General features: G+C 39.4%; 1 protein-coding gene across 1 annotated transcript in view; it reads right to left on the reverse strand.

Moving 5' to 3' along the window:
* The window catches only part of LOC104965235 (astrotactin-2-like), a 102,775-nt gene that overhangs the window by 56,050 nt on the left and 33,153 nt on the right, over positions 1 to 13,572 (reverse strand). Inside the window, exons 7-9 of the mRNA XM_010794194.1 lie at positions 6,016 to 6,100; positions 5,046 to 5,120; positions 1,514 to 1,651 (exon numbers count right to left, since the gene is read on the reverse strand). Coding sequence (XP_010792496.1) covers positions 1,514 to 1,651; positions 5,046 to 5,120; positions 6,016 to 6,100 — 298 coding nt within the window. The remainder of the gene's footprint in view (positions 1 to 1,513; positions 1,652 to 5,045; positions 5,121 to 6,015; positions 6,101 to 13,572) is intronic.

The raw sequence follows: 13,572 nt of genomic DNA on the forward strand, positions 1-13,572 counted from the left end.
AGCAAGTTTTCTCTACTAGTGGCACTCTTAAATACTCTTTCTTTCCAAGAACAATCAGAGAGTGGAACTTGCTACCAGAAGAAGCTGTCATCACAGAGTCTGTGGAGTTCTTCCGGCAAACTTTAAGTGACATTTAGCGGGGATCATCCATCCCCCACTGAGCGTGATACCTCTGGGTTCTGCTCAGTGTTAATCCAGACCCAGATCCAGGATGAGTCCCTGTACTCTCCACATAATCATTTAATGGCAATTTTAAGGTAAAGGGACATTTTCATCACTAATCATCTGTACTCATGAAGATGTCAGAGATGTGAGTGTTGTTGCTAAAATGTTTTCCAAAAGGACATATTGTCGAGAGGAAATATAATTCAAAGAACAATGGCAAGACAAACACATTTATTATCCTGGATGGGCGTGCTCACAGTGAAGCTGCTGACCAGAGATCAGTGATTCCATCTGGCAGTCACAGCAGGCTCAATGCACTGGTCACTGAATCAAGCCGCAATGCTTGAAAAATGAATAAATAAATAATAAGGTGGGGGGTGGGGGATAAGGTGTAGGCATCTTTGTAATTAGTTTTTTAACACATTTACCATATTGAAGATGATATGTCCAACAAAATACAAATATTTGCAAAAAAGAAAATATGTACATAATGTCCCTTCATGTGCTCTGATGATTACTGATTACACACAATGTAACATTATTTTATAGGTAAAGCATGAGTTCAGTGATGCACAGGCGTAGATTGAACTGTACTCCTGTATAACAATAGTATTATTTACATTTAAATTATGTAAAGAGTGGAACATTTGTGTATGCAGGAAAGGCAGACAATAGGGGTTTTCAAATCAAATATCACTTCCCAGGCTGGTGTCAGTTGGATCCCGTGGATGGGTGATTGTTTCAATCTGCAGCTGATGCTCTGACGTGCTTTGTGATGTTCAGCTGCACTGATGCATGCCAGCTCGTACTGGCTGGTTGGATGAGAAAAACACCATTCTGTTGTTGCCACATTTTTGTTATTGCACTTTGGGATTGCCAAATGCATAACCTTGTTGACACTTCTTGCCTGTTTGGATTCATTTAGATCTCTATGTGCACAGTCAAAAAAGTGTTTGTACTGCTGCTTTGCCTGTCACTTTAGCCCTCTACATTTGAAACCCTATTAGATTTTAAATACATAGTTAATGGGTAATTTGCATGTTATTTCATTTCAAGTCTTATGAAGTTGAGTATTAGGCTCCAACCTTTCATAGCATGTACTTACAGTATGCTAATCTTAAATTATTTATAATTTGTCAGTGATTTCAATGTCAAATAGACCAACATTTGAAGTATTTGGCTTTCATAAAAGTACAGCCGGTTATAAAGCAGCCACAAATGATGAAGCCTGTGACATTTCTATGTTACATGTAAAAGAGAAACACAAAGAATAGTTCATTTGAACCATATTTGAACCACAGAGCACTTCCCCGTTCAACACAAGTGTGGAGCTGTGAATCAGACTGACCTGACCTCTCCTGGGTCTTCAGTAACCAGCACGTCTGTCTTACAGCTGGCGATGGGGTTGATTGACAGCTCCACTGGTGGCACCACAAAGCTCTTGCTGACTGGCAGCCACAGCCCTTGGCCCATACTGTAGAATGATCTGTGTTGGCAACCAGGAGAAAACATAAATGTTAATCAAACTACTGCCACTTTGCAACATTTTGTTATTACTCACATAGTTGTTGTACATATATAGAGCTGCATTCACATGACAAGCGGAAAAATGGCTCTACGCTGACGTTGTATTTCTATGGAGAGAGTGGTGCCGCCCTACAGTGTCAATCAGCACTCTAAATTGTCGCCTTGTGCTGACCTTTGACTCAGGTACAGCTGACCTTTCAAGGCCCAACCAATCAGACAACAGCTGAATAAGGTGGGGCAAGCCATCAGATGAGATAACCATAGAAACACATCTAACTGGCTGTTCTGAACGCAAGGCTTTGCACCCCACCTCGCGCTGAGCAAAGAGAAAATCACATATCATTTGAATGCATCTTCAGCATGCAAAGATATGCAGGAATGAGCAGGAATAAAATAGTACATGGCTGATAAGGGCTTGATAGGAAGACAGCAATATATATATATATATTATTGTTGGCATAATTGTGTAGTTTTATACATTCAGCGTAATATACTGTAGTAACTGTACATGCAAACAAATGTTTAATTCATGAAACACCCATCTTACACAGTTATATTACAGTCAAGGGAACTTTTTCACTACTGAATAATTGCTGGCAATACTGCGTGGCAATACGTTCAATTGTTATTCACATGTTGTCCATCCACACTGATGGAAACTGAACGAATAAATTAGAAGTAGCTGTGGTGAGCTGGCTTTTTTATTGCTAATTTAAAAAATCAATTGTCCTGTCTTTAAACATAATGTGCTATGGGACATAACACTTTTTGCAACATGTGTGACCATGGTTCAGGGTGGTTTGAAAATAATGTGGCTCAGCCAAATAAGTTTCTCACGAGTGAAGATTAAAATCCTCAGGAGGACGCCCTGGGGGGCCGAGACTTGTCACTTGGGAATAGCAACACCTGGCCTCAAAAATAGCACAGAACATGGGTGTGCTTTGCATCATGGGCTTTTAATCTGAGAAGGTGTGTGGCAATATCACACATTCCTAGAAGTCTAGAAACAAAGCTTTAATGGCCATACTTGTAAAAGCTTAGAATATAACTCCTTAATTTTAAGCCAATATAATTGGTATAAAATGCAAGAAAGGTAGCACACACCAAGGGTTGTAATGAAATGCTGATCACTGAAAGAAGACTTCAAAGTAGAAAAAACAAGTGGCGCCCTCAGGCCTTCCGCAATATCAAATATAAACTTGATAGATCCCATATTACAAAGAGCATGTTTTCCTATTAAGTCATGTATACGGTTATCTACAGTTAAGTATTGCTTACTTTCATCCTGTCAAACATGCTTTGGTGTGAACTTATTACCGGAACATCCTGTTTTGTGGACTGCTAAACCTCATCATTTAAAAACGTCCAAAAACACAACTGCCAGTACATCATGATCAGATCATGTTTAATGCACTACACTCCAGACCTCAAACTTCAACATGTGGTTTATTAATATTTAAATGAGGAAACTGTCTCCATTACATCTTTATCCAAGTGATCCTTCAAATCACAACAAGTTCATTTTCTCATTGCTCCTAGCATCAAGAAAGAGGTGAGAGACATCACTGGTTTCCCACAAAGATCGCCATCTGTTAAACCAATCTCTCTTAGGAGTGACTCTAACACTGTCACGCTGAAGAGCAGTGCAGCCTTTTCTCCTATCCTCCCCTACACACTGATATATACCCCTTCCAACAGCAACACATTGAGGGTTTCCACTCGGTTGCTGCACATTTACTCATTTTTTCAGCTATCTGTGTGAGTGTGTGTGCAGTTTTCCTTTCATCTTTCTTCTCTCACAAACTCCGGTCTGACTACTCTCGGCCAAGCAGTAGATTTGGTTTCTGCCTTTGTGTGAGTGTGTGTACTGTAGGCGGGCACCATTCAAGTCCAATCCCCAACATACTGTAGCGCTTTTAACTGGCAGTGGACAGCTGAGAGCTGGAATATGCTTTTGTGATAACAAAGATTGTGGATTACCTGATTTCCTAGAGTGGAAAGACGTCGAAGAGCTAACTCTGCAAGGTCAACGCGAGGAGCAGCAATAAGTGTGTGACAAAGGACACTTCCTACTTTACCTATACAGACTAAAGGAGTAGTGAGGATAAAACCTATTTGACAAAATACAAATCATGTCCTTTAAAACTGAATCAATGTTCAGCATGTTAATTTTTGAAAATGTGTGGACACAAAGGCTACATGTGTTACAAGGCAATGCATTACCTTGTTTACTAACCCAACAAATTACATAGTCACAAAACTATCTGACTTGCGTTGCACATCCAGTACATTTGGCTCAACACTAGAACTGCAAAGGGGGTCATTTTCACCCGTGCATTTTGAAATATGTGTAACTGTTAATCTAAAAGGCACACATGACTTTTCTCAAAATCTATATATTTATCATCGAGTGAATTTTGGGGGGTGGGGAACGAAGAGAACAAAGAATATATAAGCATTTATACCTAGAACTGCCAAACGCGCACCATTTATTGATTTATTATAAAATGTATCTGAACTTTTTTATTTGTTATGATTAGAAACTGAAGTAATTTAAAAAATAACCCCATTTACTGAATTTTAAATCGTTTTTTTGTATTAATTCCTACTTAGTAAATAAGAAAATGATGAAAACTAACAAATTAAATGTTTAAACAAATGACATCTCTGCAAGTGCTGACGCTGTTGAGTTAGGGGGTTTTAGGTGTAATGGCATGTTGGCGGTTTTAGTGTTCAGTTGTTGTTAATTTATGTCCACATGGTACAAATGCACTACATTAAAACCAAACCATGATGTTCTACTCAATCAACCTGACATCACCATTCACCAAATGTTTAAAATGGTGACTGTAATAGAGGAGAACATATATTTCTGTCCAAAAATTATCAAGAATGCAGTTTAGTTATATGTGAATATTATTTTGCAGGAGACAGGCTTGCTGAAAGTGTATGTGATGAGCTAGGTCATGTTGATCAGAACTATTTAAAAATGAAAATGAAAACGCCAGAGTGCTACTGAATGATTCCTTAGAGCTTGCAGGTTGGAACAATGTCAGACACAGTGACCCCATCAAGAATGAGAAGAGAAACAAAAATGGCAGTAAAAGCATTTAAGGAGTCCACCAAGGACTGCCCCTTTGGCTATTTTCCCACATAAAAGCCCATGGGTAAGACTTCATCGTTGCAAGAGGTGTTTTTGTGTGTCCATCCAACTGTGTCTATGTGTCTCTGCTCATCTGTATGCTCCGTCACACACATGCCAACACTCACACAAACATGCCAAGAACACCACCATCATCACTGTCATAGATGGCCGGCAGAAGTCGTGTACTCTGGAGATGCAGAGGACTCACCTGAAGATCCTCTCTGGGGCCTGCTCCCCTGTAACTAGGTCATAGCCCTTCTCCAGGTCAGCGTACGGCCAAGGACTGAGAACACAGATAATTGAACGCCAAGTCAAATATTAAAATATGAACGAAAGATCTAGATAATGAATATGTCAGTGGAAAAAAGGATGATTTTGTTGTATTCATAAAGAAAGTATTCAGCATAATGTGTTTAATACAATATACAAATAACCAAGGTCAAAATCAAAATGTCTTGATCAACATGTAGTTTTTCATATGGATACGGTAACAGCTGTTACTCTTACAAAAGTGTTAATATATATTTGACATGTGACTGGACTGGATCCAGCAGATGACAGGTGGAGTTAAAAACAATGTGTGACCTTTTAAGCAAATCGATGACTGGCAAGCCAGCTAATTGTCAAACAATGTCAGAGTCAGCGAGGACTCATTTGACTTACTTTTATATCCCTATATCAAGATATACTGTGTTTTTTTAGTGTTATTATCCATTAATCAGTCTATTTGTGTGTGTCCTTCTCTGCCCCTCCCTGCTGTTTTGTTTCAATACACACTATGACTTCCATCCTCCTTCTTTCTGTATTTCTGATTTCTTCTTCAAATTCTCCTTCCTCAAGTTAAGAGACCGTTCAGGCACATTTGCATGTTTTAGCCCATTACCTGCAAATTGCTTGTATTTCACATTACTGGTGACCATGTTTGAAAGCATACAGTAGACTATAAGATTGATTTTCTACCTTAGTTTCCATCCATTTAACTGTAATACTCCGGGGATCAACTTGCACAGAATTGAAACTTGCTCCAAAGATCTAATCCATCACGGCGAACAATTCACCCTAATTTCATGTAAAGTTAATATTGTGAGCTAATGCAGCTGGGGCTGTGAAAGCAGCCTTAAGGTCACCCAAGTACAAGTGAGTTTTAGATACGAGTGGACAGAGAAGATGGGACTTACCCTTCGTTTCGACCCCAATCGCTGCGAACACAGAGGTGTTTATGGACAGGATCAGGGGAATAACCCTCATGACAGCTGCATTCTCCTGCGACACAGAGAACAAGAAGGGGCACAGAGGCGGATATTTATTCATCTCAGTTGCAGAATAAATTACCATGTAAGTGACCCTACCCTGCTCATTCATTAGAGGTCTATCAAATAAGCAGTTGCCATGCTACCTCATTTCCCAGCTATATTTCTTCAGCGTACACAACTGGAGAAGATTAACAGTGACACCAGCTGGGCTATTTCCTGAAAAATGTATGAAACAGTAGAAGTAATTCTCTTGAATTGATCGTCAAGCCATTAGGAATAATTTGCACAGTTCCATGATTGGATAATTAATAGACCTGCGTCTAAATGCTTTTAGCACTATGACTGTATAATGTACCGGTATATGTTGTCATGTGTGAAGACTGAACAAAAAAGCTTTGAAGTAAGCACTCAAATAAACACTGAAAATAAATAAACAGTCATAAACATTTACTTATTTGCACACTGCAGTGGCTCAGTCAGTAGGGGCTTGGACTGTGAGCCGTAGGGTCGCCGGTTCAAGTCTCCGACCAGACCTAAATATGGAGTGTGGACTTCTACTTGGAGAGGTCCCAGTTCACCTCATGCCCTGCTGTGGTGCCCTTGAGCAAGGCACCAGACATCCCCCTTCCCCCCTCACTCCCATTGCTCCTCGGGCGCTGTACAATAGCTGCCCACTGCTCCTAGTACTAGACTCCTGGTACTAGGATGGGTTAAAAGCAGAGAACACATTTCACTGTGTGTGCTGTGTGCTCTGCATGTGTGACCATTAAAGAGACAGCACACACAGTGAAATGTGTTCTCTGCTTTTAACCCATCCTAGTACCAGGAGTCTAGTACTAGGAGCAGNTCTACCCTGCGCAGAAACTGTAGGTACTTGGATACGGCAGAGATGGGTCGTTACTTAAAAAGAATGTTAATATATTACATATTACATATTACTTTAAAAAAAATTAATATATTACACTACTTCGTCACTCTCTACATAAAGTAACTCGTTACTTTACTCGTTACTTTACTCGCAGGGCCGGCCCGCCCCTCCCTATAGGCAGATCACGCAGACTGCGGCGCACCTACAGTGTAAGCGCGCCACAGTTTTGCCTCTGCGAGACTCCACTTGCACCCCCAATTACTATTTCATTAAGGAAGACATAAGACAAGTCTTTCTTTTGATATGCTCTTTAATAAAATAGGCTACCAGCCTACCCCAACAAGCTAACAGTCTGAGAAACGTAAAGACACTAATTAATGAAACGAGTTCAAGACGCATTATTCTTATTCTTATCATTCTTTATGAGCGCAGTAATGGTAAGGTATCTAATTACTTATTTATTTAGTATTCCATAACTTAGTAACAGAGATGGTCAAACTAAAGTGGTAGAGACAAGGCAGAATTCCTATAATGAAGCGGGACATTGAACTGTTCACCCGTGAGAGGGCAATCAAGAAAAGAGAGCGAGCGGTCCCGTTGAGGGAGTTTACAGATGAAAAGACTCAGCCATGTTTATGAAGCACTGCACGTGGAGATGTGGACGGGCAAATCGCGCAGATTACGTAGGCCTACATGTATACAAACCTGCGGCGGAAACCCCTCTTGTCTGTCAGTGAGTGTGATTATTTTATAAAAGTAACGAAGTAACGCGTGTCGGGGCAATGTTAGTAACTGTAGTGTGATTACTGAATTATAAAAGTAACGCGTTACACTACTCTGTTGCCGACAAAAGTAATATTATTACAGTAACGCGTTACTTTGTAATGCGTTACACCCAACTCTGCTCATCAGGTTGATCACCTGAAACACAAACAAGAGCCAGCAAGCAGAACACAAAGACAGAGACCTCTAGTGGAGTGGAGGGGGTCGTAACAGTATACAATGGGTGTTTTGTAAATGTTGGCATTGATGACCATAATAAGCTATTTTCCCTCTTGATGGGTTGTTATTTTTACCCCTAAAGCTGTGGTATTGATGGAAATTACAACGTTGATGTTATCATATCTGCAAATCAGTGCATAACACACATAATACTTTTACATTTGTCCAACACATTTTTTTAATCACGCGTGTGAAAGAGGTAACAGACTTCAGAACTAGTGTTAGTCATTTACTCTTGCAACGGAACATTATGTTTTATTTTCACATCCTGTGATGCTAAAGACAGTGCAATGTTTTGTAAAACAGAACAATGTATTGGTCTGGTTTCACCTTTTGTTGTCAATGTCTGCAAGTCCAAATTTGATAGATGTTTTAGTTAGTCTATAAAATGGTTGAATGTGTCAGATATTTAATATACATAACAACATAAAACTTTCAAATAAATGTATGTACTGTCAGTAATGCTCTTTCTTTGCAATCAAGCAATGAATTGTATCTTTTGTTACTGTTTCCTCAACATTGATACATTATTATTGAGCATGACCTATCTTTATTTGGGTCTGATTGAGAAATCCAGCAGTGAACAGAGAGCCTTCTCATCCCAGCATGGGCTAACTCTCCTCTCTTTGTACTTGGAGCTGTGAGCTTGTGGATGTCTGAGGAAGCAGTAAAAGCATACTGACCAGATGTTTTTAGAACTGCTCTGATAAACATGTGCTGTTGGACTTTTCCTACACCAAACTATTTGCCCCTTCCGAGTGGGTGTTGTCTATCTTTAAATCCCCCTGCAGCTTTAAAGCTTTTATTGGTATGGCTCCTTGAGGAGCAATAACCTTTGTCTCAGCTCTTTATGCAGGCTTGATCAGTGATCCTACACGATTTAACCATCTAAATATAGCCATTTAGGGACACAGCTTCTGGTCGTTACTGTAGGAAGATTTAGCGTTGCAGCTGTTATTGAGTACACATTTGTGTTGAAATCAAGGTCTTGTCAAATGAACTAACAATCCAACAACAGTGTAACATATCAATGATGCATCAACTTATTCCATATTTGTGTCTTAAGTGTAAGACTGATTAAAACTGTAAAAATAAATGGGCTGAACCTACATAACTTAATGGGCAAGAACAAGAACACCATTTATTTCACTGACATACCCTTCAAAGGTGCCCCTCCACTCACTGTTATTAAGGAAGGCTGTCCTTCAACTTGTGTTTAACTTTGAGGTACTTTTAGTGAATGTATAGCTCATATAATGTTTGCATTTCATTGCAACCATAAATAATGCTTTTTCAAGTGAGTCCTTCAGGTTAGGATGAATCACCGGTCCACATTGTATTGAGTTCAAGTCGTTTAGAGGGCCATAGTCCCTTTAATGCATATGTCTCCAGAGACATGTTTACCATTTGTGTCCCTTCGATGATCATCTCTCCGTAATGTTTTCTGCTGCACATGGCCCTCTAACATTGAAACCACAGTGAACGCCTCTTTGCTTCTCCACTTTAATAAATAAAATAATGCATTTCTAAATGTAGCAACTCCAACTAAGATAAACATAATGCTGCCATCCTATCCTCATCTTAAACAAGTATGCATAATTTATTCAATTGGAGACATAAAATAGATTACTAAAATATTATAAAAATAAATACATGGAAGGATATAAACCCTCACAGAAAATATGTCAATAAGCCAACACATTCTGTTCCAAACTCATAACATGGCAGATGGATGCCACTGATATGGCTCATGTCTCAATCACAACTTAACTCCAGCCAAGTAGACACAGTAAATGTAAAATTGAGTGCAGTTGCCATAGTGCATTAGAATCTCAGTGAAGTTCAAGTGTAATGACCATACAGTCCCATCTCTATCTCCTCCTTGGGTTTTTACTACTCGCTTGATCTTTAAGAGGCAGTTTTCTTTATTAACTAATTCAGCACAACTCATTCTTTCTGGTACATTCACGTTGTGTCTGCTGCCACTAAGCTTCCTAAAGAATAGCCAGTCAGTTAAATGTTCACTGCTCAACCACAACCTTCATTTTAATATGCCTGCACTGGATCTGAACCAGGGTTTCAGAAGGAGAGAAACTGCCACTGAAAAGGGATTCTTGTGAGTTGTCTAAAGGTTAGTTAATCCAATCCATTCAATGTGTAATCAACCAGCCATATCTCTTCCTGTTAATTGCTTGATCCTCCCGTAAAGGCATTTGCATAAAGGAATGAGACACATTCCGCTGATTACTTGCAAGGTGTGCCTCAGATTACACTGCGTGTGCTTCCGCGCTGGTGCACCTCGCGTGAGAAAAGGTGGGAAAGACTTGAGTGAGCGTCTCCCCCTGCAGCCTGCAGGCTACACACATGTGGATATACTTATACTGAGCTACATATCAAAACCAATCATCCACGCTTAATTTAATGTGATTACTCTCTTCTGAATGCAATACAGTTGCCGGTGTTGTTAAATCCACTGTGTGGATAGCATGAAGATTAACCTTTTTCTAACTCAGGTGATACATGCATGTATACCACTATTGTTTTGAGGGCACATTTGCATTGGAATAATATTATCCTGATATATATTTATTATTTTGTGTACATATGTTGACCGTTTGACACCACCACATCATCAAAGAAAGAACAGAAGAGGATACGTTTATAATGCTTTTGATCGAAGCTAAAATGAAAGATCCCAGTTCAAAGGCTTCACAATTATCACGTAGCTGTTTCATTCAGTGTTATGTAAGGATCCAATTGTTTACATTTGAAACACTTACATTAAGGTGAACATATTTATAAATGTTTTCAGGACTATGCACTCATCACTTATCAACCCGACTCTAGTGTTTGCAGTAATAATACATCAAAATCCATCCAACTGAGTTAAGGAACATTTCCGCTGCAGTTTCTTTTTTTGGGGGGGGTGTACTGTACATGCAAACTATGTAATTATTGTATTGTATGTCTATCGTATTTGTTGTTGTGAAAAGCAGAAACCTTTTATATATACTTGCAGGCACAGTTGTTCAGCTGCAACTCTCATCCTAACATTTTATTCCGTTTTTTACTCATAGATATGAAAAAAAAATACAATTATAATAAGATGTGTTTTTAGTTGACATCGAAAACACCCGGAGATATGTCCGATACAAACAGGTGTTCGAGGCATCTTTGGGATGCCATGCAGACCAAATGCAGGGTGTAGCATTACTCTTGCCCGCAGCTCAGCAAGGACACACTGGTAATGTAGGTACTGATTAGCTTGTCTTCTGGTGTGTAGGAAACATGTTGTCCATGTCCTAATTAGATGTACAACAGGAGGCACAGTCACTTGTTAGCGGTGCTCCTGTACGCAGCATGCTCCTATTTCCTCTCTCCAATTAATAAGAGGTGCAGTCAGGCATTTTCACCGTAGAATCTGAGATTGCTATGTAAATCTTTGCATTGCATATGTAAGAAAGACATACCATGTTGGGGCACTTTTGTTAGCATAACCATAACTAAGAATGCCGATTCCAGCCTGTGGCAGACCAGAAAGGGAAAATAAAACGACAGAGAAGCTTTCCTTCCTACCTCTCCAGAATCAAGCTGGTAACATGTGATCTGACTGCTCATGTGCAAGATGGATTTTATTAAGCAGACCCTCTGGCAGTCAGGCAGAATTAACTTTAACTAGGTTAAATGCGTATGGAAAAAGTAGCAGTTGGAAATGGAGGTGTGTGTATGTGTGCTTATGTGTTTTTGAAACATGAACAGAATACATGTTTTTGTGCCTGGGAGTATGAAATCAAAGGAGACAACATCAGTCGTTTCAGTAAATGCCCTAAAAAACTTTATATATTTACATACAAGTGACAAAGCCCTCTAGCTGCTGTAGGAGTTATATCTCTCTTTGAAGGGAGCAAAGAAGGTAAAGTGACATTGATAGAGCCACAAATTTAGCAGATAATGGAGGTAGCGGTTGATGGATGGGTCGGCAAAATGTCAGTGTTTAAAATCTGACATGGCTGTTTATTTCCAGTTTCAAACCCAGAGAGAAAGTTGCTTTCTTCACCTGTGACTGCTGTGGTTTCCTAACCTAAAGACATTGGGGTTAGTTGTAACGATTAAGGGCACTTTACCTTAACAAGGTTTTTTTTAAAACAATAATGGCTTACTACTTTGTTTTCTAACAAACACTGTCATCCTTCAGTAGAGGCATTTCTAAGAAAACTAATTAAACCATTGCATGGTTTACTATACCATAACATGGTGTGAGTCTAAAATTCTCAAGATGAATTATGTTATGCACCGAAAGAAAATGCAAGTTCTTTGATAAAAAGATGAAAATATATTGCGTCATTTGATCTGTGCTCATCATTCATCTTCTATCGAAAACGGCTATTTGAATTTGAAGCTGTGTTTTCATCTTAAAGTGGAGCCATTTCAAGAGCCTTTGCTTCTCATTTAGAAAGGGCAGATGAAATAACTGCAAGCAAATAAAAACACGTTTGTTATTTCTCTGTGACTGAATCCAGGTGGTGAATCACTCTGACTCTTAAGCCTATAAACTCAGTCAGTAAATTATTAAATAGCAGGTGATAAAATGTGAATAGTGCTGCCTAGGTGGCCATTACATATTTTTCCAGTGTTATGCCTCCATATAGGTCAACAGAAAACATTTATTTTGGGAACACCGCTAATAGAAAAAGTTGGTTGAGCTGCCAATGACTTAAGATTTAAAAAATGCATTCATACACTTTTCATTATACATGATGTGTATTCTGAATATTTCATAACCATACCTGTACATTCAGTTGAACTGAACAACATAACATAAACCCAATACATATGGTTTGTTTAATGATTTCAATGTGCTTTGGCTGGACAATATACGTTTATTTGAGGATCAGGGGACACATTTTTATGTTTTCAGTGTTCAGAAAAAAAAAAGATTCAGCAAAAACAATAAACAGAACTATAAAAGGAATGCACATTCATCACATTTTTGAATGTTTGCTCTTGAATCATTCTTTTAACGTCAATTGTTCAATGCATTGTCACACATACACACACACACACACACACACACACACACACACACACACACACACACACACACACACACACACACACTGCTCATTGCACTGTTGATATCCAATCCAAGTGAATCAGCATCCATGAGAGTCCTCTTCCTCCTCCTGTACGGAAACAGAGCTGCGTCTGAGTGTCCCTGCTCGTTGCACTGGGAGCTGTCCGGCCAACTGAGCAGGGCTGAGCGCAGATCTTGTATCGAGACAAAAAACGCTCAAGGACAAAAATGCCTCAGTGGGGATGATACATTCTCAAGGGATATCGCAAGCAAACAGAAACCAAGTCTCTTTTTTTGTATTCTAGCCAGTAGAATATATGACACTCCAAGGGACTACCAGTATGAAGAATAGAAGAGGAAGAAGAATTGGGAGGGATGAAACCCTCTTTAATGGTCACACAGAGCAGAGCACACAGCGAAATGTGTTCTCTGCTTTTAACCCATCCTACAGTAGTACCAGGAGTCTAGTACTAGGAGCAGTAGGCAGCTATTGTACAGCGCCCGAGGAGCAATGGGAGTGAGGGGGGAAGGGGGATGT

Source organism: Notothenia coriiceps, unplaced genomic scaffold, assembly GCF_000735185.1.
Source record: "Notothenia coriiceps isolate Sejong01 unplaced genomic scaffold, NC01 NC01_scaffold00037244, whole genome shotgun sequence".
NCBI classification, from domain to species: domain Eukaryota; kingdom Metazoa; phylum Chordata; class Actinopteri; order Perciformes; family Nototheniidae; genus Notothenia; species Notothenia coriiceps.